Below are 26540 nucleotides of genomic sequence, written 5' to 3' on the forward strand. Positions count from 1 at the left end.
GACCCACAAAGTCACAGATTTTAATTTGAGTATAACCTTCTGTATCCATCTGAAACTTTTACAACAAAACATATGGATTATTATTCCACCTCAAGGTTTTGATTTCTGACATGGCAGTCAATAATTATCTACACCATTTTATTATAAATAAATAAATAAAGACAGATCACGGTAACAAATCTGTGAGATGTGCTTTATAATGTATTTAAATTACACTGTTCTTCATATTTTTGTATGAACATTTTAAAATGAATCTGAGAATGCTACACTATATTCCGGATTGCTACTATAATTTGCTATGTGAATTAATTCTTATATAATGAACTATGTTGAATCAATCATTGGGTTGTATGAAAATATATCATCAGATTGATTGTAGTTTATTATCTTACTTAGACGACTATATCAATAACTATTGGCTTTAATATGGTTGACCCATCAAGTTACACTCCTTTATGAGTTGGTTTTGCAGTTATTGCTTTAGAATAATGGAAATCTCCCAACAATTATAAATGTTCATTGAAACAGAGGTGAGTACTCCACATTTTGAGAGTTCCTGGATGAAATTTATCACCTCACTGGTCTGCTTACGGAGGTAACGATTAAATCACTGTTTCCAGAATAAAAGCTGTGTGCAAAAGGGCATATACAACTTATATTTGTGTATATTTAACTGAGTGGATATTGTTTTATATAAAAGTGTGTATAAAATATATATTCTATACAAGTGTGTCTTTCCGCATTACTCCTGTTGTTAGCAGGTTTCCTTTGCTGCTCTTCCCTTCCTGTTTTGGTCCTGTAGCCCAAGCTGCCAGCAGGAGATTCCTTTGTAACAATATAGCTCCTCCTGCCTCTGTCCTGTGCTTGGCTGCAGTCCCAGATGGATAAGGAGGGAAGGAGCTGTGACCAACACCCCAAAGAAATATCACATTAACCTGGAACAACGATTGCAAGACAGCAAGCACAAAGGTAATCTCACAGATGAATCTCTTTAGTAGGAAAATCAGTGAAGACTTTATAGGAGATGAATGTTAGGTCCGCATTTACAAACACAAAGGACAGTAATAATAATTTTTGGTAGATACATGGAGAAAAGATGGAATGGTCGATAATCTCTGTTGAAATTTACAAAGAAAGAGAAAGAAGGATATTTAAAGCAAGAGTTAAGCATTTTTATAACATTGTCTTTTTCTATGTGTAGGGTCTCGGTAAAGGACCGAAGCTTCTCTATGTGTCCAAGGATGTTATAACTAGTCTGGACTTTACTTTATCTCTACATCATGCAAAACATCTTTCCAGTATGCTTCAATTTGTGGCTTTATCTTCTGGGGGTGCTCAGCATGTATGAAGGTCAGTGTGCCAATCTATTTCCCTCTTTGCATAGTAAACATTGTATCCTGTACTACACTCTGTTGCCTCATATAGAACAGACATGTGCAAAATATTTATAGCCATATAACAATGGGACACTGACACCTAGAGCCATATAACAATGGGACACTCAAACCTATGGCCTATAACAATGGGACACTGACAACTAGGACCATATAAGAATGGGACACTGACACCTAAGGCTATATAACAATGGGACACTCACATCTATGGCCATATAACAATGGGGCACTGACAACTAGGACCATATAAGAATGGGACACTGACAGCTAAGGCCATATAACAATGGGACACTGACACCTAGAGCCATATAACAATGGGACACTAACACCTATGGCCATATAACAATGGGACACTGACAACTAGGACCATATAACAATGGGACACTGACATCTGGGACCATGTAACAATAGGATTCTCACACCTAGGACCATATAACAATAGGACCCTGACAACTAGGGCCATATAACAATGGGACTCTCATACCTAGGACCATATAACAATGGGACACTGACACCTAGGGCTATATAATATGGGACTCTCCTACCTAGAGCCATATAACAACAGGACTCTCCTACCTAGGGCATATAGCAATGGGACACTGACACCTAGGGCTATATAATATGGGACTCTCATACCTAGCGCCATATAACAACGTTACTCTCACACCTAGCCCCATATAACAAGAGGACTCTCCTACCTAGGGCATATAGCAATGGGACACTGACACCTAGGGCTATATAATATGGGACTCTCATACCTAGCGCCATATAACAACGTTACTCTCACACCTAGCCCCATATAACAAGAGGACTCTCCTACCTAGGGCCATATAACAATGGGACACTGACAACAAGGGCCATATAGCAATGGGACACTGGCACTTAGGATCATAGAAATAGCACACTGACACTTGGTGCTCCATCTAAGAAAATGTTGAACAGCATTGATATATAAATATCAACCTACAATAACTTAACCTCCATGTTTGTCCACACCTTAAAATATACCACAGAGTGGTTTCTGAAGCCTGGTACAATCTAGTAGTGTGCAAAGTAATCTCTGTAATGAAGCATATTGTAGCAGTTTAATCAACTTTGGAATTATCTTTAAGCTTTCCTGCTGGACAAAACAGCAGTGCAATGCATAATGACCATACAAATACTATAGTTTTTTATATTGTGAGGTTACAATCACAGGACTGGACATGTTGCAATAAATCATTTTGACAATAAGTCATGTCATGTCTGATGTGCAGCCATAAGTTCATGTGTTAATTCACTCTCTTGCCATTTAAGTTCTAGTTTATCCCTAACACCCTATCACTATGTGAAACCAACTTATTAACTGCAACTACAGCACATGTATTAGCAGTGAGTCTATTACTGTTAGCATACACATGTTTACACTATCAAACCCTGCCCAAGGAAAAAAATGTTTCCTTAAAAAAATTGTTTTGTTTTCAGCCTTTCTTCAGCGTCCAAGCATTTCCTTCTTAGCCAGTTATGCGACATACCTGACCGGAGAACCTGTCTCTCTCATATGTCAAATGACAACTGACCACACAATACATGGATACACATTCTTCAGAAATGATCAAGACGTTCATAGGATGGAAAGATCCTCTGTTAACAAGTACAAGATAAACAATGTGAAAACAAGTGACGCTGGTTCCTATACCTGTCTTTACTGGGTATCAGACTCCAGAGGAAAGCAAGAATCAGAGGTCAGCCTTCCTGTATCACTGTCTGTGCTGGGTAAGAAGTAATTATAGCTGTTATATTTTCTGATTAATGGGACAAGGCTTTTGTTATCAGTCTTTCCTTATTGCATTCATTCTACTTCTGTCTGTCTGTTGTGGCCTAGGGATCTCAGATGGGATTATCTGCTGGGCTGCTTTGTATATTGAGGGAAAGGGGAAATGGAATGTAACACCAGTGATGAAATGATTATTTGTGATCCTCTGTCAAATACAGGATCTCCAGGTTTCTGCAGTATCCTCTCATTCACATATGGATTTACTAACTATATGGAGAAAAGCCCTATCTCTAGGGAACAGATTTGCTGGGCTTCTCTCAGTGAAAGCTTCTCCATAGCTATTTAAGAATGATCGCAACAGTACATGTAATGCTGCAGTCCTCCTAATGCTACGGCCATCTTAGTATGGCAATAGCAGGATATATGCATAGAAAAAATGCTTTATTTAAGCATATTTATGTAAGCATTTTTTTCTAATTAAAGTCCCATAATTAGTCTTTTTTTCTATTATATAGACATTTTTTTTTTTTTATTTAGATTTTTTTGTTAAAAGTGGAACTGAAAGCCTAAAGCCAGGTAATGTCTGCACAGATGGGCTCAAGACTGGACGGCGAAGCGGTAAGAGTTCTCTTACCACTGCTAGCCGGTATCTTCGGGCAGCTGAATATCACTCAGCTGTCACAGCAATATTTTCTCAGTAAATTGCAGCTATAACAGATTTTATTTTATCTAAAACATAAGCCATGGAATAAAATATTTGTTATTGCTGCTTAATAGTAAATAAGCCTGATAGTAGCAAGAGATCCACGCTCTATTCATGTGAGCGCAGCATGAAACTGTTTTAATACGGTTTCAGGAATTGCAACACTTTTTGTCAAAATATCCCACTAAAAATGCCTCAAAATATTGATTAAAGAGTTTCATATTGCTTTTGAATATGTTGGTGTAAAGAATTGTTATTACTGTGTGGATCATAGGCCAATGAAAAAAAATTAAGTGGACTTGTTGCAGGAATATTATGTGGTAGGTGCAGTAAGTGGAGCTATAAATGTGTTATGCAGCAACATGCAAATGTAAGTAATGCAGAATTTGTTCAAACAAATTCACTAGATAACAATATACATTGTGTATTGATGTAAGATTAAGGAAACATTTTTTTTTTCATTTTTTTAGATCAACCATCTACACCCTCTTTGCTAATACAGCCAAAACAATCACTGTACTTTGAAGGCGAATCTGTAACTTTGAAATGTGAACATCCGCCCATAATGTTTCAGGCTAATTATAATTTTCACAAAGATAACAGCAAACTCGACAGTTACCGCGACACTTTAAAGTCTGAGCACTACATTCCCAGCCTGAGCAAAAAGGATTCTGGGTTATATGACTGCCAATATTGGGTATCAGGACATCAAAGGACAGTCAGGTCATCTGAAAGCATACCACAAAGTATTATGGTTACAGGTATGGTATTAGTTATTAAATGGGAAAGGAAATTAACATATAGCTTAACAAATATTTTTACATGATGTAGGTGACTCTGTGGAAAAGAAGATAGTCTTGTTTATAGTAGGATGTTAGTAGTCATTTTTCTTGTGCAGTTTAAAAATTGAAAGCTGTGGACAACACCACCTTTTCTTAAAATACTGCACTGCTTGAGAAAGCATGGCAGAATATTGTTGTATCTATTCTAACTAGTTGTTTTTTGGTGCCATTGTTTCAAATATCTCTGCAATCAATTGACCCCTGGTATTGAGATTGCATGGTGGCATTTTGGTGCCGATAAAATACTTTTTATGATTTAATAGACTTATAACTTGTAAAAAGCATTATTGTGCTGTAGATCATAGTTAGATAATGCATTCAACATGCATACATTTGCTCATTGCTGCTGCCTGTCTAAGATGATATTGCAAATCCCTTACACCTTGAAGTTATGTGCTAGATGAAAATGTCTAAGCACTTCTAAACTGTGTGCCATTGGTCAGAAATTTTATTACGATTTTACCTTTGGGTTCAAATTGAAGTAAGGGGATACAAGTGGATTTATAACAGATATTTTATCATTTTTAAGCATCTATTTTAGGACATTAACAAATGCCCAAATCAAATATAAAAATCTTTTAGGTCTGAGTCTAATCCCTGTCTTTGACCCAGTTACTCATAATTGTTACTTGCCAGAAACACCCCTGTGTTATTTTCAATCAGACATAATACAATTGTAGTATTTTGAGTATAAATGTTTCTATTCTTGTTCAGCTGAATGTCAAATCATTTTTCAGCTTTGTCTACCTCTCCATTGTTGAACTTCCTGCCCTCCTACACAACTTTCATAAAGGGAGAAAATCTGACCATGGAGTGTGTGGCTCCTTCCCCAGTTCATGTAACTCTGTATCGCTTCTATAAGGAGGGACAGGAGTTCAAAGGACCATCATCACGCCAGGGGTTGTACAAATTGCAGAATATCACAATAGGGGAACAAGCCGAGTATACTTGTATGTACTGGAGCCCAATGAGCAACAGAGAAATCCCATCCACTCAGAGTGCTACAAGAGAGGTATATGTAATAGGTGAGTCAATTGTTTGGACATGTGAATAAGAGGGTGAATGAGTTTGGACATGAAAAATAGTTGTCTTTTAAAGCTTATGTCATATACAGCTATATACATTAGACATTGGGAAAGGAGCAGGGCATAAATAGTCTTTTTAAGTGCTAAAATTTGTTTTATATTTTTATTTAATTTTTTTAAACATCAATGTACTATTTGCCACAAAATATATGTAGTGTTGTGTGAGGATACCACCCTTAGCTGGGATGGCATTTACCCTCTGTGGGATTCAACTCACTCAGGTAGACCAGAATATATCCAAAATAAGACTTTATTAAGACAGTACAACACCACAAGATGTTCACAAGTTACAGGGTAAATGAAAACATGTATCTTCCAGCAGCCTCTTGCAGTCAGCACTTCAAAGTAATAATCTCAGTCTCTTTCAGAGTCTTATCCTCCCGCAATATTACCACTAACGATTAGCAAAACAGTTACGGTGTCGCCCAGCCTGGGTACTGGCTCACACAGACCCTGTCCTAAGAGGGTTTCCTCCAGCAGCACCACAATGCCTGGCCCAGAGTCCTTTTTGGCTGATGTCTTGTACACCAGGATCCTCCAATATAGAATAGCTCCCTTGGCCTTCTTCTCTCCCTCTATCCTTCCCTGTATACACCAGAAGTATCATCAAATGTCTCAAACCTCCCCCTTACAGCAGGGGTCTCTCAGTGGACACTTTAGCTGTTAGATATACTGTCTCTGTTTCCTTGATTATACAATGGAATGGCTTGACTCAATTAGCTATTTTGGCTGGATACACTAAACATGGGGCTACAATATTACATTAGGGAATGACACTGCACACTTACATGAAACAATAAGACTTTTGTCACATTGTATCAGCAGTGTTACTCCATCTGAGTCTGTGATACATTTTGATACAATAACTTTTATATTGATACATTTCCCAATGCTATTTCAGCCAGTATATTACTGTGGAGGCAGATTGCATATCATCTGGAAGTTCTAACCTAATTACCTCTCAGATTACCTGTTGACCTAGCTAATTAACATGGGCTACCAGCTAGTTTACTCAGACATTGTTCTGATTACAAACCAAATCTAAGCTGCACCTCATAACAATGGACATTTGAGACAAATGGTAATTACCTTAGCTAACACAAGCAAAATGACTTCTGCTGTCCTGTTATTTTCACACAGTGTTGGCAATATTCTTTATACTTCTAATACATACAATATTGCATGTAATAGCAAGGGCAAAATGTACCTAGCAACATGAAATAATAATACACATAATACTCCGATGCTCTTGTGTATATACTTAGACTGGGCCATGGATTAAAAAGCACATTAAACTGTGAGAAACGGGTGATGAATAAAAAATTTCTCAGTCCTGTTTCCTCACATGTTGAAAATATGGATTCTAGACAGTGTTGTGTAAAGATGCACAATGCAAAATTACTTAATTTTGATGTAATAATTTACAATGGCCTACAGCAGAACAAACAGATAACAGTAAGCTAGGCCACATGTACAGTGGTCAACAAGTGGTTACATATGGAGGGCATGTTTGTACAGATCAGGTCATTTGGTGATCAGGCCTAAAGCCCACAATACAATGCTCTGATCAACACACAATACAATGTGTGGCCAGCTCTAGCTGTGCATATAAAATAGTGGGAGTGGATGTTGTGGTAGGGTGACAGTGAAGATGGGGAGTGTAACAAGATTGTATAAGGTAGTTCTCTTATTTTTGTTAGTTTTGGTCTTATAGGACAAGTTACATACATGAAGCATGAAGCTAATGAAGTTTATTTGTCAACATACAAAAAATCATTATTAATTTTAAAATTCCGTTTGGACATTTTTACTTGACTAATTTATCAAGTTGCAGAAATCAAACTTTCCTGAAGCACTGCCTTAAATGACTTAGAGGGAGTTAGAGGGAGTTAGTCATGTCATTCAACCTAAACACTCATGTACAACAGGTTTCAAATTCCTCCCATGGAGCTTCTCACTGCCTTGTGAACTGTGGGGATAGATTCTAGGGATTCAGTAAATCAGTGAAACAAATAACACGACCATTTCTTAAACATCAACCCCTAGACACATTAATTAGTCATCAACAATTAACTCATCGACAACAATACCCTTTCCTCGGGCCACATGTTTGCTGCCTAGGAGTTAACTCCTCCCTCTTTTTCACTCCCTACATACAATCCCTCTCCCAAGCACCATCAAAGCATCTCGAGGATTACACTCTTTCTCACCCTGGAGGTAACCAAGACCCTCATACACTCCGTTGTCAACAGGGGCGGATCTCGACTTTTTATTTAGGGGGGGACAGTTTATAGATTAATCCTGACCCTTCCCCCTCTCCAGTCACAGCTCATCCCCTCTCCAGTTCAACCTCCTCCCCCTCTCCAGTACAGACTCCTCCCCCTCTCCAGTTCTGGCTCCTGTAGGCCCAGTGCTCTAAAACACTATGTGTAACCCAAATTAATGTATTTTAGGATACAAGTCGGTCACTTTAAGTAAAACACTATATAGCTATAAAATCACAACAATAGGAGCGACAAATAACAGATATAGATGCCCCATCATCACACTGCTGCCCCTTTCATCACACTGCTGCCCCTTTCATTACACTGCTGCCCCCTTCATCTCACTGCTGCACCATCTTTATCACACTGTGCCATCTTCATCACACTGCTCCCCCTTCAATACAGTGGGAATCTTTTTACACTGGGAACCTTTTTACACTGGGACCCTTTCATCACAATGGGCCCCTATCATCACACTGCATATTCCAGTTACTCTTTTGTGGAAAAGCTGTTTTCAAACACGCAATAATGATACGTGGAATACAAGCAGTCCTAGGGATAAATGTATCAATCTCCGGTTTTGTCAACTCGCGGGAGTTCGGCGAGATGACAGCTTAAATTTAAAGTGGCACTGCCTTGTAAAGGGAAACTTTACAAGGCAGGCAGACAGATACTGTAGAATGTGCTATTAGACTGCGTAATTATTAGATAACAATTATGCTATGTCTGCCTCAGTTTTAGACAGCTACTGCTCTTGCAACCATGTAATATGTAAGGAAAACAGGGGGCTGTATTTTGATTGTTTTGTTAGGTAGACCATCCCACTGCTCTATAAGTTATAGCATCATATTTGATAATAATGCTATTTAAAGAAGGTACAGTAGACAAGTACCAAATGATGATGTGTGTTCCAGGATTAGGGAGAAGGTGCAAGGCAAACACTGCATGGTTGTAAGCTTCAGAACCAGCAGTTTAAGTATATCTAGACTCTAGAGCAACAATGTCTATGTCATCTGAGTGTCACCCGAATCCAGCCAGAAGTGAGCCTGCGATTGGAAAAATATTGTTGATGAAAGGGACTGAATGATGCTAATACAACTTGCATAGAGCAACAGACAGGTACAATAGTGGTGCCAAACTAATCACATCGAAAAGTAGAACCTTGTTCTAGACAGTATTATACCAAACACTGATGCCACTGATTTTGATTTCTGTCAGTGGAAACCATGAATGTGCTGTTCTAGTGGGTTATGGAATACAGGACACAGAAACTCAGTAATACACTGTATAAATAAGGATCCCTCTTTTACACTTCACTATAAGGCTGTACAGGTAGTTAGAGGAGCTCACCTTGTCACAAATATTTTAGGATCTTTTTCTGACTGTAGAGAAATACATAAGGAATGAGATATGTAATGCTATGTCCCTTATTTATTAATCTGCGAGGATAACACAGATTTTTTATGCAGCTATAAACATATCTGTTAAAAAATAATAAATAAAAATATACATATTTGTATATCCATTTTTACCTTTGGAAAAGATGCTGTATTTAAATAATAGCTATATTTTTCCTTTAATTATCCTCAGCTATCGCCATCTTGAGATCACCATAGCGAAAGGAGGATTGTGTCAGTACATTCACCACTGTGGTCCTTGTCAAATAGGCTTCTCCATGCTTTGCATGGGAAGCTTTTCCTGGAGAAAGCACTAACAGAAACCTTTGATAGATGGCAAGAAGCCTTATCTATGGCAAAAACACATGTCTTGCTGGATAGAGGGCTGTCCATGTTTCATAATTAGGCCCCTGTGTGAGATGATCTGATGCAATGCTTTTTTACTTGTAAATGTCACAACACGTATTTCTTCATACTGAATTCCACTATAGAACACTTAAGTTTAGTGATACATTTTCAAATTGCCTCACATCATCTGCAGTTTTTATCGAGGGTGAAAATTAAAACCACTGGCGAATGTTTGATAACCCCTAAATCACATGCAATTTAGCCAAAACTACATACAATATCGTGCAAACCGCCTGTTAAAATCTGTTGTAAAACATCAGGTTTTCCCCTACATTAGCTAGGTCAAATGAAATATACAAATAAAGACTGTAAACAAACCAGTGCATACTGTCACTCAGCCTCGGACTGGCCTGCCGGACAGCCGGGCTAACCACCGGTAGGCCCCGCTGGGTTGAAGCTCCGCCCCCTCCGTTGTTAGGGCGGAGCTTACCGAACATGGCTGCTTTTACAAAGAAAGTCAGAGAACAAGATCATCGTGCAAGGGCGACCAGAGGAAAATATCTGTCGTTTTGTTTTGTTAATGTGACTTACAGTGACCCTATGTGTAACGATCCTGGTAATGAACTGCAGCTCCGTTGCATGCGTTCCCTTATCACCAGCAATAAATAGTATCTGTTTCTCCGCTTTGACGTGGGGGTGACATGCTGTGAGCCAGATGCTGGATCGAACAGAATTTACAAATCATCCATGTGTAAAACAGGGCTGCGGAGAACTAAACACCCTCCCGGCTGGGTCTCAGACATTACATCGCTGGCTGGCCTGGAGAACGGTGAAGGCTCACTTATATGGCAAAATATGACAAAATATATATATATATATATATATATATATATATATATATATATATATACACAGAACGGTACATAGGTCTCAGATACTGCACACAAGAAGCAATCTTGTAAAGTGTTTGAGATGCAGAGCTGTGTGATTATTTATATATATATGCATCTCAACCCTGCAGACTCACCAGATATGTCCAGTATCTGGCTTCACCCTGTAACCCAACAACAACTAATATATATATATATATATATATATATATATATATATATATATATATCTACTATATAAATGCCTAGTGGCGTGTGTGGAAAAAAAGCTGCAGCGCCACCTGCTGGGCAGAGTTATACACTGACCTATATATTTCTTGAAGGAGAAGTGACAGTTGGGAGTGGTTGGTGGTTGCCGGGGGTGACAGTGGGGAGTTTTTAACACCTTAAGTAGCTTGATTTGACTAGAATGCATGAGTATAATGCACGGGTTAACTGACCTACTAAATTCTTAGTGTGTGTGGCGAAAAAACTCAAAAAGGGCTGAAATTTGGTATACTGACATTATTGACGAGTTGAGGGGTCAAACTCATTTTCGTGAGGTAATTTTACCTCATGAACACACATGTTAAGAGGGGACTGTGCAATGGCACTCGATTAGTATTGACAGCACTGAAAACGAATGTGATACAAGCAGAAGTTTTGACTGGCTCTGCTAAAGGAGAAAAGGTGATGATACCTCAGATTGACTTATGTCCATCCGAAACAGGACTGCCGTTTAAGCTAAGACGGCGGCAGTTCCCTTTGAAGGTGGCATTTGCCATGACCATTAACAAGTCACAGGGTCAAACACTTGACCGTGTGGTGATTTATTTACCGCAGCCTGTTTTTGGTCATGGACAATTGTATGTCGCATTTACACGAGTACGGAGAAGCAGTGATGTGAAGGTGCAGGTTATGAATACTGCCCTTCAAGGAAGACTGATTGAGCACAGCGATAAGGTGTTTAGCGGAAACGTTGTGTATTGAGAGGTTTTAGAACAGTAAGACGATGAAGGATGTGAAGATGAAGATGAAGGATGAGGTGATGGAGAAAAATGATGAGGTGGTGACATGTGGACAAAACCACGTTAAAAAAGGGCGCTTGCGTCGGGAAGTAACGCTCTTCCCCTGAGGAGGCCCAAATGCTTGACAAGAACCTTTTTAACACCTTAAGTAGCTTGATTTGACTAGAATGCATGAGTATCATGCACGGGTTAACTTGTATGTATATATATATATATATATATATATATATATATATATGTATATATATATAATTTTTTTATTATTTTTTTTATTGTTTTTCATTCAACTACTTGGAAACCCCCCCCCCCTAAAAATCCTGCGTTTGCCCCTGCACCATCATCACAACACAGATGCAGGTAAATTTCAATTTTATTTTATTACAAAAACTCTCAATAGTAGGGCTTTCTACTCCTCTTGTCCACTCCCACCTCATTCACCTGTGTGTCCTAATAATATAAATCTTGGATGTTCTGTACTATGCTTTATGTGTGACATTTAACTTGTCATCATCAACATACTGTGTTTATATGTCCATTTTTCAAAACATCTCAGCAGTTTAGAAAGCTCCTTCACACTTAACCACAGTAAGTCACTGCACACCTCCTGTATACTCTCACTATAAAGTACCCCGACAATGATGTTTCTGGTTTAAGGGCTATCATCTGAAACTTTAGGGGCTGCCACACCTAAAAACATGACCCCCTATCCCGTGCGGTGACAGTATAACTTTCATTGAACAAAAGTATTTTAAAGTTGAGGCAGTATTGTTATACATAAAGGGCCAGATTTATGTCCAAATTTAAGTTGCATTTTTTTAAAAAGAGCATGCGTCTTTACTGTAGTTTCAGCCATATTCAAATACAAGCATATCTCAAGATACTCTTCGATTTGAAACCGGTTGTAAGTACGCTGTGCCTAAACAGTACTTGCCGTACGTAGACGCACAGAACAGACTGCGGTATACACACATGCGTAAGTACAATAAAAGGTCATATCATAACGCAGAAGACGTTTATTTGAACATATAATAAAATAGCTCTCAATGCTTGGTCCTCATGTCCCTCCGTTTCCAGTCTGCAACCACTTTTCCAAAAGGCTGTCATTCCTATTAGGAGGGCGGCTACAAGACTCTGCGCTTTTAAACTCTACGAAACTGCTCCTGGAATGGAACAGTTATAGTTTCAAAATAATCACCTCATGACGGTAAGCCTGTTATTATTACACGTTGGATCCTGCAACTGTGAAAAATACAATATTGCTTTTTGAAGTTGTTTATTAAAGCATAACTATCATTCCCTAATAATAATAGCATTAATTTCTACAATGAAATGTTCTGGTTGCAAAGAATTTGTGGTTTGCTTTATGACCTGGTGCTAAAGTCTAACTACATGGTGACTGTTCTGCCCAATTTAAGGGGCAGGTCAAGACTGTGTGCTCTTTATATACACACTGCATTCTTTATATACTACACTATGGTGCTAGCTGTCCTTCGTAGGCTGACCACTCCCCCTCTAGTGTCTGGTCCCGCCTCTATGATGGCTGGCCACACCCCCTCTGGTGGGCCCATAGCATTGCAGTCCCCCGGTGGACCCTTCATGCCCCAGTCCGACACTGCTGTCACTTGATGTGCCACCAGAGTGGTCACGACAAGTATTGGGCCCCTTAGAAGAAAAAAATTATTTGTGCCCCTTTAGTTATTAAAATAAATTGATGCCCCCTTATTATCATAAATATAGATCCGTGCCCCCTTAGCATAATAAATCTAAATCTGTGCCCCTTAGTATAATAAATATAGATCTGTGCACCCTTAGTTTTAGATTTATAGGTGAGTGCCACCTTTAGCCTTAAAAATATATAATTAATGTGTCCCCATTGTTATTTATAATATTATATTGACCATAATAGTTTGTGTAGTGTATACATACATACCTGGGGGTAAATGTATCAAATAGCGAATTTTGCAAATACCTTTAAAGGTAAGTTTTGCCTTTAAAGCCATTGCCGCTTTAAATTTACCATGCAAAGTCGCCGGGTATCGGCGAGTTGCAAAAATCGTTATTTAATACATTTACCCCCTGGAATCTTCTTTTTTTCTTGATTTGACATAATCCAAGGGAATAAAAAAAAAAATGTGTCATACACAAAGTGGACTGCTCACAGCTGACAGAGAACACTCCTGCTCGGGCCTCCCATAATGGACCCGGCACCTGGTCTGCTGCTAACCAGCAAGGGCTATTACAGAAGGGAGGGGGTATTTTTATAACATTATTTATTTATTTATTGTTTGCATGGTATGACAGTGTATGGTTTGCGCTATCTCACCTATCACATCCACCTCTTTTTAAATGGAATTTCCAGCAAGTTTTACGGAGGTTTGGCATGATAAATTTCATGCTTTGTATTATTTACCTGTAAAAAATTGTGAAGTCTATTGTGGTGTTATAAAATTGCAGATTTTCAGCAATTTTTGCCCTTAGTAAATCTGGTGGTTTGAAAATTGCCAATAAAAATTTAAAAAAAAACTATGGTTTAACAAAATGCACTTTAGTTTCCCCGTAAGTCTGTTTCATTATTACATACAAACATGCATAAGTCTTAAAAATAGTGCAATGTTGTGTCTTGGTTTGCAAACACCACTAAAGAAAGAACAGAAAAAAGGAAGTAAAATAGAATTCCATTATTATATAGTCAAGATTTGGTGCAGACATCCTTCACCTTTATCACAAACAGGCAAGGTAGACCTGAGAGTAAAGACTAATGGTTTCATTTTGAATTAATAATACATTTCCTTAGTATTATGTTTATATTTTAATTGAAATGCAACTGTTAGAATAATAAGTAGTTAAAGTAATTTTAAAGTATGACTTATAGCTAGATTTAGTAGTTGGTTATATGCTAGGAAATAAAAACATGTGAATGGGTATCATTGTTTTTATTTGTTTGTTCGTTTGCATGATGTAATTTTTCATGTCATATCGAGATGAGCAAACAAAACTTCATACAAATTGTGTTTTGCAGTGGAACAGACTGCTTTAGAGGTGCGAAGTTCCAGTAGCACAATCTTCGTGTGCTAATTTTGCGTTACCAATTTGGACTAGATTTAAAAATTCCCATTACCTAATATTTATAGAGCTGGGACAATGAGGTTCAATTCATTCTGCTGTGTGATGTGGTTGGGGTAGGACTGAGATCTCTGAAGGCCAAATTCCAATGGTGTGAAGTTTTGTAGCCAAATGTGGAATGAGGAGAATGTTTCATGAAACAGTTTTCAAAATTTTGCTCATCTTTAGTGATTATAGACATTATTGCTATGTCATGATATTGTTTTATGTCTTGTTTTGATGGCAGATCCCATACTTCCACCCTTACTGTCTATAGATCCTCCCAGCGGTAGGATCCGGGATGGAGGCAATGTAACTCTATACTGTACCACACCTGCAAAGTATGAGAGGACTATATTCTACTTTCTTAATGAAACAGAGGAGATAATAAGCATATCTACTTACAAATCACAGACAAGAGCAGCAGTGACCATCAATATGAAGAAAAATAATATCACCTCAACTATCAAATACTCCTGTCAGTACAAAGCGGATATCAAGGGACGATTACTGCTGTCACCAAAGAGTCCTCACGTTGAGATCATAGTGATAACTAGTACGTAGCAATGTCTTCTGGGAAAATGAATAGCAATACTGCACCTGATCCATTCCACTAATTAAAAGTTAGCTACATATGTAACTCTAAATGGGTCTAGCACTAGTAATGGGTTGTAACATAGAATCTTTGATCAATTGTTTTAATTATTCCCTAAACTAATGGTTTAAATTGTCTCTGAAATCAGAAAGTGATCTTTGCATTCTGTTTTTTAATCCTTAGGTGCATCTTTGCTGTGGCTGATAGGTATTGTCGTTGCTGCTGGGATTGTCATATTGATCATAATTGTTAGTTTGATCTACTGGGTTCTGCTCTCCAAGAAAGGCCTATTAACAAAGAGACAAAAATGTAAGTAGTAGAAAACAACATTTTTACTTCATAAAATAAGTGCGTCCATATAACAGGTAGCCTAAAATTATCTGCTTTGCGGAACATATGTATGTGATCATCAAATCAAAACCAGCAATACATACAGAAATGATAAAACCTATATTGCTGGCTGAAAATGATTTATACTTGATGTAAAGGTAAGACTAACTACACACACTCCAATGAAGCTTTCAGAGTTGGTAATATGTAACCAAGGTTCTTTAATATGGGTGCTTGTGTGGGACTTCAATGAAACAACAAAAAGGAAAAGTGTTTTGTAAAATGAGACACTCACCTTACCTATAATCTTATCCAGTATATAACTGAAATAAAAATTAAATTCTTTATAATAAATATATTAAAATTAAGGGGATTTAATTTTCTTTAATTCATATGGTATAATGAAATATAAAAATGAGTGATAGTGAAAAGTGAAAGGTTAATATTATTATAATAAATACATTATTAAGATCCACTGTCTTTCTCTCTCTGCTACTTTTTAGTTCTTTCCTTGTCAAATCACTCAATTTTCTCCCATTGCATTATCTCACTGTCTGTCACTTCTATCTCGAACTGCTTCTCTTCAACTCATTTTCCACACATTAATTCTCAACTTGTCATGTCTCTCACAGAGGTCTATTTACAAAAGAGAGAAAATCCATTTTCACCAGAGATAGTGCTTCTCACTATCTATCATGGGAAAGATGGGTCATGCATGCATAGAGTCCTTCATAGTGGCCCAGTGAAGCAATGAGGTCATTTTTATTACAGCCAGCCAGATACGCACAATTTCCTGTAATCAGACAAGCAGTGGAGATAAATCCACCAGAATTATCGACACATCGTCTGATTGACTGGATTACAGGTCTATTTTTCTTTACCAAGGTAAAAGGTGTTTTTTTACATTTTTGTTTCCTTGACTTAAAAAACACTATGTACTTTAACATAGGCTTTAGCAGATGACGTAGAGGGATTTCTATCATCATGACTGGTGCCAGCAGCTGCTTGGTGCTCCTGGTCTTCTGTGTACTGCTGTGAATCCATTTTGATAACACAGTACAATGTGACTGCAGATTAAGAACAACACTGCCAGCCCTATTATTTCTATTTCAGCAATGACAATTAGCAATGGAGCTCTCCTCTTTCTATGTTACCTAGTTAACACAGTACAATGTGACTGCAGATTTAGAAGACCAAGCCTGCCAGACCTATTATTTATATTTCAACAATGACAATTAGCAATGGAGCAATGGAGTTCTCCTCTTTGTATGTTACCTATATAACACAGTACAATGTGACTGCAGATTTAGAAGACCAAGCCTGCCAGACCTATTATTTCTATTTCAGCAATGACAATTAGCAGTGAAGTGACGGAGCACTCCTGAATGTCACTGGAGACTTTGAAGAACACTGCTACCCCTCCTCTTTCTTTTCTACTTATGACGCTGCCCAACTGCACTAGAGACTGCCAAGACCTGTGCTTCCCCTTCTGTGTCCCTCTGTGAAATGGCGCTGGATTGCCGGGGAGGGCGGTACTTATAGAATCCAAAATTCGCAAGATCAGAGATCCGAAGACCTAACAATGACATTTTGCCTCGTTTTCAATTCCGAGGGTGCACAAAAGTACTCAGATCTGCTAAGTTCGGGTGTGTTCGGTTCTCGAGGAACCGAGCATGAGCATTTCTAGTCTTTGGGCCTTACATCTCACCAAGCTGTCATCTTTTATCGGTGCTAACCCTCACCTGTCTCTAGAATACATCACCATTAGTCATTCAACCATCTTAACTGTCACCTAATGCTGAGATAAAGAAATGAATTTGCTTAATGCTTAAAGACCAGAGGAGACTATTTTTTTTTTTCCGTAAAAGAACAACTAAGGAACAATCTTTTCGTTGGCGTGTGCAACTGCTTGAGATTTAAAACATATTTGACAACTTTATGTTGGTTGCCATTCTAAAGTGGGGGATATCTATATCGGGTTGGGTGCCTTTTAACGATGACTGCAACCCCGACAGTAGTATGCCCAACTTGAACATTCCGAAGATGACATACCCCACCAAAGTATAATTGTGACTGTAAAAGATAATGATGATTTTATAATGACTATGCGAGATCCCACTATTAGTAAATAACGTCACTGTAAAACGTGACACTACTATTACTGCTGTTAAGGGGGTATACAAGAAAGTGCCAGCTGTACAATGTTTTTTTATAAACACTTCTACATTGTACAGCCGGCGCTTTACTGTATACCCCCTTAACAGCAGAAATAGTAGTGTCTCACATAGTCACTGCTATAAAACATCATTAGCTTTTAAAGTTGCAATTATACTTCGGTCAGGCATGTCATTTTTGGAGTGTTGAAGTTGGGCATACTACTGTCGGGGTTGCAGTCACTGTGATAGTGAGCACCATTGTCTGTATCTGTTACTTAAAAAACTTGGAAGGATATTGAAATTTCCCTTTTAGCTACTATTTTGGATAAGATTCTAACCCTGACACTAACTCTTGGGGTTGGTGCTACTCAACCATAATATAGAGATAAATTGCAGCAATAGGAGGTTTTCTATATCTGTGATAAGCAACAATAGAAAACATATGTTCTCACTGCTAAGTAATAAATAGGTCTGTCTGACTAAATCGCTTTAATTACTAGAATCTTCTAATTATGTTGCTTCACTATCTGTCATTTCTTTTTCCAACTGAATCTCTTTATATGCTAGAATCTATATATTTCTTGGGCTCCTTTACTCTAGCCACTCCCTCCCTCCTATTACTCTGTCCTCACATCACCGTTTCCTATGTTTCTCTGCAATGGCTTGTGTTCCTCTTGAAACTTACATGTCAAGACTATCCCAGACACTCCCCTCTGTCTTTGTAAGGTCAGCCAATGGGGTGTTGCTAGGGATCAGGCACGTGAATTCGCTATTCGACTTGATATAATATAGCAGATATAACATTCCTTTTCATGTATGAATGAAAGTAGCAAGCGATTTTTCTTAAAATTTGCCTACAAAAAACCTATAACATATGCATGATCAATGAGGAAAGCACCTATCAGCTTCACAACTGAATTTGCAATCAGCTAATCAGAAGCAGCGTATTTGCTTCTATCCTTTAGCAGGTGCAAAAGATATGGTTTCTGAGAAGCATATATATATATGTCGCTGTGCTGGTCTGCCTCATCTGCATTTGCATAAACATGGCCTTACTGTACATTAGACTGCAACCCACTCCCCCATTCCACCAATTAAGCATGTGTGTATATGCATCTCCTCTCTTTGTGGGCATGCGCAGTGCACATTTTCACAATTTGCGCTATGTGAACTGGCATAAGTTCAAATCAGCATCAGGCACGTTTGTTTTATTTATTACATATATGTGCTTCTTTGTAGTGTCCACAATTATTAGTCATAAATACAAACAGGTTTCTACTCTACTCTTTTCTAACAGATGCAGAAATTGCAACATGTCTCCTCTAGAAACCAGCTAGAGGGGGCATCAAACTAAATAACAAAAAAATATTAGTACATTAAGAAATAACTATACATTTGTATGGCATTACATATCATCTTGTGGGATGCCTTGGAGATAATGACTCATGTTTCATTTCCTTAACCACTGTAGCCACTGGTTTCTGTAGCTTCTTCAATGTCACAGTTTGCCTCTCAATAGCTTCTTTGCTAAGTGACCTTCTTCTCTGGCAAGAAAGAGGGAGGTGGCCTGATCTCTGCATGGCCTGTAGGTTCATTTATTTTCCATTTCTGTACAAGGTTCAAGGGATTTTTAATACCTTCAGCAGATTTGTGCCCATCTATAATGAGATATCTCACTTGTTTGGAATGCTCTTTTGACTTCATTTTAAGTCTTTATTTTTTCAGAGTCTTTACCATGCCGTAGAACCTCACAAAGAAAACAAAATTTATATTTATAAAATTATTCACAAAAGGGTATTTACTAATTTCTTAAACAGGTGGAGTCAATAAACTGTGTGATTATTCACATAATGTATTGTACCTGCTCAAATATGAGCTTGCAATTAAAATAGGGTATGAATATTTCTTACACGGTGGCAATATTTCTTTTGGTTTGACATGGTTATCAAATGTTTTGGCCCTTTTTGTTGCAGATTCCCCAGAAGATGCTGAAGAAGAGTCCAAGCCATTTTCTGAAGTAAGCAAATTCCTTTCTATAGCACTTAGGAGGCAATTTATCAAATGACAAAAGTCCACCAGTGATCTCGTCCGAACTTTGCCTATCCGAGTACCGAGCCGAGTAGGCTCGGTACTCTCCCGCCCACTCGGAATCCAAATCGAGGCCGAACGTCATCGTGACATCGTCAGATCTCAGGGCTCGGTTCTCGCGATAATTGAAATCCATAAATACCCGCCTCTACAGCAATCCATCGCCATTTGACAGAGGGACAGAGCAGGGTGTAGTCACAGGCTGATTAGAGCAGGGACAGAGAATATACCTTATTCTTCATCCAATTCTGATAACAATTCTGATAACAATTGATATAGAAGAGAGGAGGATAGAGGAGTCTTTTTTTTCAATATTTGGCACTCCAAGTGCTTTGGGGTGTCCCTCATACTTTTGCATTAATATTTCTGGCTGTCAAAAGTCCTGTTTTTCAGCAGTCTAAAAAAATAATATTTAGCACTCCCAAGTGCTTTTGGGGTGTCCCCCATTCTTTTGCATTAATATTTCTGGCTGTCAAAAGTCCTATTTTTCAGCAGTCTAAAAAAATAATATTTAGCACTCCAAGTGCTTTTGGTGTGTCCACCATTCTTTTGCATTAATATTTCTGGCTGTCAAAAGTCCTATTTGTCAGCAGTCTCCAAAAATAATATTTAGCACTCCCAAGTGCTTTTGGGGTGTCCCCCATTCGTTTGCATTAATATTTCTGGCTGTCAAAAGTCCTATTTGTTAGCAGTATCTAAAACAATTTGTAGCACTGCAAGTGCTTTGGGCTCATAAGGGATTCAAAGCAGTCCACATATTAGCAGAATCAGCAACCAGGTTCTGTTGCCAGTCCTGATGATAGTGTTCCCAGTACATCATTTGGGAAAGGCGATGTCAAACTACACAGTCTTTTGATATCAGTCAAAAAAACACACACCCCAAAAAATTTTACCGTGTTGAAGGGAAAAAGAAGTGTAACTCAGAAAAAGTTAACTGCTGATAAAAAAAAATTGCCAACATGCCATTCTACACACGCAGTGGCAAAGAAAGAATGAGGCCTTCACCTTTCTCTATTAGTGGCAGATCAAAAAATGTTACTGAGCCTTCTTCTTGTACGGACACTCGTGACAAAGCAAAACGAAGTAATTTGGAGTCTAAAAGTGGTGCACAAGTACTGTTACGCGTGAAAGCTGAGCTGCAAGAAAACAGTAAGGCGTTAGAGGATAATGTATGCTCTGAATCAGAAATGACACCAATCCCTGTGGAGAGTCCATCCACCAGTGGTATGTCTAATCGTGATCATTCTGTTAGTGACAGTGTACCCATAAAGAAGGTTCCTTTCAGCAGTTCTACTGATGTGTGCATTAACAGCCCGAGTGTAGTCGATGATACATCAATTGAGGATGCCACTTTTGAATTAGAAGAGGATGAGGGGGAGATTTGTGTAGGCGATTATGATGCAGACAGATACCAAATTGCCTTTCTCAATTTCTATTTATATTCTAGACTCTATAACGGCTGAATAGTTTTCTATTTTACTTCTAGTGGAGAGGGGGTCTGATGCAGACAGATACCAAACAACCTTGATCCATTTATTTTTGCTTTCTAATTCCACAGTCTATGCAGGCTGCTTTTTTTCTATTCAACTACAAGTGGAGAGCGGGGGGGGCCTAGATAGCCACCAAACTACCGTAGTCTGTTTATTTTAACTTTCTAATACCACAATCTATGCAGGCTGCTTTTTTTCTATTCAACTACAAGTGGAGGGCAGGGGGGGAGGCATAGATAGCCATCAAGCTAATGTGGTCCATTTATTTTTACTTTTTAATTCCACAGTCTATGCAGGCTGCTTTTTTTCTATTCAACTACAAGTGGAGGGCGGGGGGGGGGGGCATAGATAGCCACCAAACTACCTTGGTCCATTTATTTTTACTTTCTAATTCCACAGTCTATGCAGGCTGCTTTTTTTTCTATTCAGCTACAAGTGGAGGGTGTAATATACACCCAAAGACGATGGCTACATTGCCAATAATCAGAGATGGAGTAGGTAGACAACCAGGTTTGTCTGTATAATTTGCAGGCAAGTGTTCGCATTAAGGACGGCCTACCAGGGATTAAACAGTTTTTTTCATAATTTATTAGCTTTAGAATTACCTCACTTATCCAAGAAACTTGTGGAGCACTAAATTAGGTTATTTTAGACCACAAATATTGTATTTTTTTCAAAAATGGCAAAACAAAACCAAAACCAAAACACGTAATGACGGTTTGGCAAAACCAAAACCAAAACACGGGGGTCAGTGAGCATCTCTAGTTCAAACCACTGTCATCAGATAGATGACATGGTGGACAGGGCTTGGTGTTGACAGAGGACTTCATATGCTGTCTCACTGGAGGAGGAGAGTCTACAGCAATGGTAACTGCTGGATACACACTGCAAGACTTATGAAGAAAATGATCAAATGTAGGGTAGAAGTTGTATTTAACTAAAAAAGTCTTCAGTTCTGGACTTCACCTTTAAGTTCAGCTTTAGAGCAGGGTGAGCTAATTATTTTGGAATGCTGTGGTTTTCTGACCACAAAAACATAATGTTGTGTGATTACATGTCCCATCGGTTTAGAGCACTGTTCATTTGTCACAAGGGATTCTATTGTCAAACACTACGCATAGCAGGATTGCTCGAGTGCGACAGGGGAACGATGTTCCCCATTTACTTAAATGTTACTTTATTGGTGGATATCTTCATTTCAGAACATCCATCTGACTCTGCCGTAGCAGCTCACAGAACAATCCACCAGTGCAGAGCATCACATTATCGTGTGCCAGTCGGGGGCTAAATTATAGTTCTATTTTTAATAAGTTTAGGGCTACATTAGTGATTTTTGAGGTGCATGAAAAAAATCACACCCAAAGTTTCATAATAATATGAATGTAATGAAAATGCTGCCGTAGCTTTCCATTCAGTTTCATCTGACAAGCTGCCTCAGTTTTACAAACTTTTCTTTGAGAGCAAATTTTCAAATATTCCATGAACCACGATTGTTCATATAAGCTGGAAGGATATTACAATCACACAAGCTAACTCATCTCGAGTCTTATGTATTGAACGACTGCACTACAGCCAATAAAATTAAAATACTGTGATTTTATGGCTCCTGACCACATATTGTATTTTTGACTGATTTTGTTTGTATTATTTAATCTTTTCTGATAGGGGGGATGCAAAGTCACCTCATTGTAACATTGTAACATGGACTGGAAGATTCCGGAAAAAAAAGCTGAAGAAACCTCCCAGACTTCATCAGAGAGCATGCAGGCTCCATCCAACTTGTTCTATGTGTTTATGTTTAACTGACAAAAAATAAAGGCAGCTATGGAATTTATTAACAGCTAATACTATATGGTATATTTATTATTAAGGAATTAGGGATGTGCACCGGCGACTTTTGAGGTCTCGTGTTTTGTGTTTTGGATCCGGATTTTCGTTATTTTTGAGGTTCGGATTTGTCTCGCAAAACACTTGACGAAAGGTCTCGGTTCGGATTTAAGGTATTGGATTCGGATTTTTTTTGAAAAAAACATAAAAAGTTTAAAAATCAAGTTTTTGGGCTTATTTTCACTCCTAGGCTATTATTAACCTCAATAACATTCAATAACAAGCATTTCCACTAATTTACAGTGTATTCTGAACACCTCACAATATAGTTATTAGTCCAAAACGTTGCAACAAGGTATCTTTCTGGACTGCGTAGAGGAGTGGGTCACCACAATATATATTAAAAACCCTGAACTTTTATGATTCGCACCAATAAATGTACCTGGACTGCGTAGAGGAGTGGGTCACCACAATATATATTAAAAACCCTGAACTTTTATGATTCGCACCAATAAATGTACCTGGACTGCGTAGAGGAGTGGGTCACCACAATATCTTAAAAACCCCGAACTTTTATGAATCGCACCAATAAATGTACCTGGACTGCGTAGAGGAGTGTGTCACCACAATATATTAAAAACCCTGAACTTTTATGATTCGCACCAATAATTGTACCTGGACTGCGTAGAGGAGTGGGTCACCACAATATAAATTAAAAACCCTGAACTTTTATGAATCGCACCAATAATTGTACCTGGACTGCGTAGAGGAGTGGGTCACCACAATATATTAAAAACCCTGAACTTTTATGATTCGCACCAATAATTGTACCTGGACTGCGTAGAGGAGTGGGTCACCACAATATAAATTAAAAACCCTGAACTTTTATGAATCGCACCAATAATTGTACCTGGACTGCGTAGAGGAGTGGGTCACCACAATATAAATTAAAAACCCTGAACTTTTATGAATCGCACCAATAATTGTACCTGGACTGCGTAGAGGAGTGGGTCACCACAATATGTTAAAAACCCTGAACTTTTATGATTCGCACCAATAATTGTACCTGGACTGCGTAGAGGAGTGGGTCACCACAATATCTTAAAAACCCTGAACTTTTATGATTCGCACCAATAATTGTACCTGGACTGCGTAGAGGAGTGGGTCACCACAATATCTTAAAAACCCTGAACTTTTATGATTCGCACCAATAATTGTACCTGGACTGCGTAGAGGAGTGGGTCACCACAATATCTTAAAAACCCTGAACTTTTATGATTCGCACCAATAATTGTACCTGGACTGCGTAGAGGAGTGGGTCACCACAATATCTTAAAAACCCTGAACTTTTATGATTCGCACCAATAATTGTACCTGGACTGCGTAGAGGAGTGGGTCACCACAATATAAATTAAAAACCCTGAACTTTTATGAATCGCACCAATAATTGTACCTGGACTGCGTAGAGGAGTGGGTCACCACAATATCTTAAAAACCCTGAACTTTTATGATTCGCACCAATAATTGTACCTGGACTGCGTAGAGGAGTGGGTCACCACAATATCTTAAAAACCCTGAACTTTTATGATTCGCACCAATAATTGTACCTGGACTGCGTAGAGGAGTGGGTCACCACAATATCTTAAAAACCCTGAACTTTTATGATTCGCACCAATAATTGTACCTGGACTGCGTAGAGGAGTGGGTCACCACAATATCTTAAAAACCCTGAACTTTTATGATTCGCACCAATAATTGTACCTGGACTGCGTAGAGGAGTGGGTCACCACAATATAAATTAAAAACCCTGAACTTTTATGAATCGCACCAATAATTGTACCTGGACTGCGTAGAGGAGTGGGTCACCACAATATATTAAAAACCCTGAACTTTTATGATTCGCACCAATAATTGTACCTGGACTGCGTAGAGGAGTGGGTCACCACAATATCTTAAAAACCCTGAACTTTTATGATTCGCACCAATAATTGTACCTGGACTGCGTAGAGGAGTGGGTCACCACAATATCTTAAAAACCCTGAACTTTTATGATTCGCACCAATAATTGTACCTGGACTGCGTAGAGGAGTGGGTCACCACAATATAAATTAAAAACCCTGAACTTTTATGAATCGCACCAATAATTGTACCTGGACTGCGTAGAGGAGTGGGTCACCACAATATATTAAAAACCCTGAACTTTTATGATTCGCACCAATAATTGTACCTGGACTGCGTAGAGGAGTGGGTCACCACAATATATATTAAAAACCCTGAACTTTTATGATTCGCACCAATAAATGTACCTGGACTGCGTAGAGGAGTGGGCACTGGGCACCACAATAAAATATATAAAAAACCTTCAACAGATCTGCATTACACTACACATACGGCTGCTCCTCCATCCTCTCCATCATATACATGTTGGAGTTTTAGCGTGTGACAACCTCTTGTTTTTGATAATGTCAGTGCATTTTGAATATTTTTCAATTTGCCCCACACCACTGAATGTACTTTATCTATGATACGCAATACGCATCTATCTATCTTGACTGCGTAGTGTGGTGGCCCCGGTACACAATTTGGTACCGAGGCCACAATATAATTAAAAAACCCTCCACGTGTCTGAATTCCACCAAACAAGTATCTGGACTGCATAGTGGGGTGGCCCCGGTACCCAATTTGATACCGGGGCCACAATACCTCCTCCAAACATGGTACAGACAATTCGTCATTGAGATCCCAGACAGACAGGGTCAAAGTGTTATTGTTTGACTTTGTAAACCCAAAAAACTGTCCCTGTTGCACATAGTCGTGCAATGAAGACTGACTTTTTCATTTAAAGGCACGATCTTTCAAGTGTAGTGTTTGTAAGTCTAAGTCATATTATACTTTTGGTAAAATTGGTTTATTTTGTTCCTCTTTATGGTAATTAATTAGTAATAGAATTAAAGTATGAAATAGAATTAAAGTATGAAATAGAATTAAAGTATGAAATAGAATTAAAGTATGAAATAGAATTAAAGTATGAAATAGAATTAAAGTATGAAATAGAGTGGTATAGAGTTGTAGTGTGGTATAGATAGAGTGGTCCACACAATATAATAATAATAAAACCCTCCACGTGTCAGAATTCCACCAAACAAGTATCTGGACTGCATAGTGGGGTGGCCCCGGTACCCAATTTGATACCGGGGCCACAATACCTCCTCCAAACATGGTACAGACAATTCGTCATTGAGATCCCAGACAGACAGGGTCAAAGT

The 26540-nt window shown here is 38.4% G+C and overlaps 1 protein-coding gene across 2 annotated transcripts; it reads left to right on the forward strand.

Annotated features, from left to right (window-relative positions):
- The first annotated feature begins 849 nt into the window (after positions 1 to 849).
- LOC142108437 (Fc receptor-like protein 5) lies at positions 850 to 23292 on the forward strand. Of its 2 annotated transcripts, none has more exons than XM_075192085.1 (9): positions 850 to 969; positions 1202 to 1350; positions 2859 to 3149; positions 4324 to 4614; positions 5433 to 5720; positions 15066 to 15344; positions 15567 to 15692; positions 19843 to 19886; positions 23113 to 23292. In XM_075192085.1, the coding sequence occupies exons 2-9, from the start codon at positions 1281 to 1283 to the stop codon at positions 23137 to 23139; spliced, it is 1416 nt and encodes a 471-aa protein (XP_075048186.1). In that variant the 5' UTR covers positions 850 to 969; positions 1202 to 1280; the 3' UTR covers positions 23140 to 23292. The 2 variants fall into 2 exon arrangements, with proteins under 2 accessions (XP_075048186.1, XP_075048178.1); XM_075192077.1 differs by having other exon boundaries at positions 852 to 969; positions 15036 to 15344.
- The last annotated feature ends 3248 nt before the right edge of the window (positions 23293 to 26540 follow it).

Source organism: Mixophyes fleayi, chromosome 1 (genome assembly GCF_038048845.1).
Source record: "Mixophyes fleayi isolate aMixFle1 chromosome 1, aMixFle1.hap1, whole genome shotgun sequence".
Classification (NCBI taxonomy): Eukaryota; Metazoa; Chordata; class Amphibia; order Anura; family Limnodynastidae; genus Mixophyes; species Mixophyes fleayi.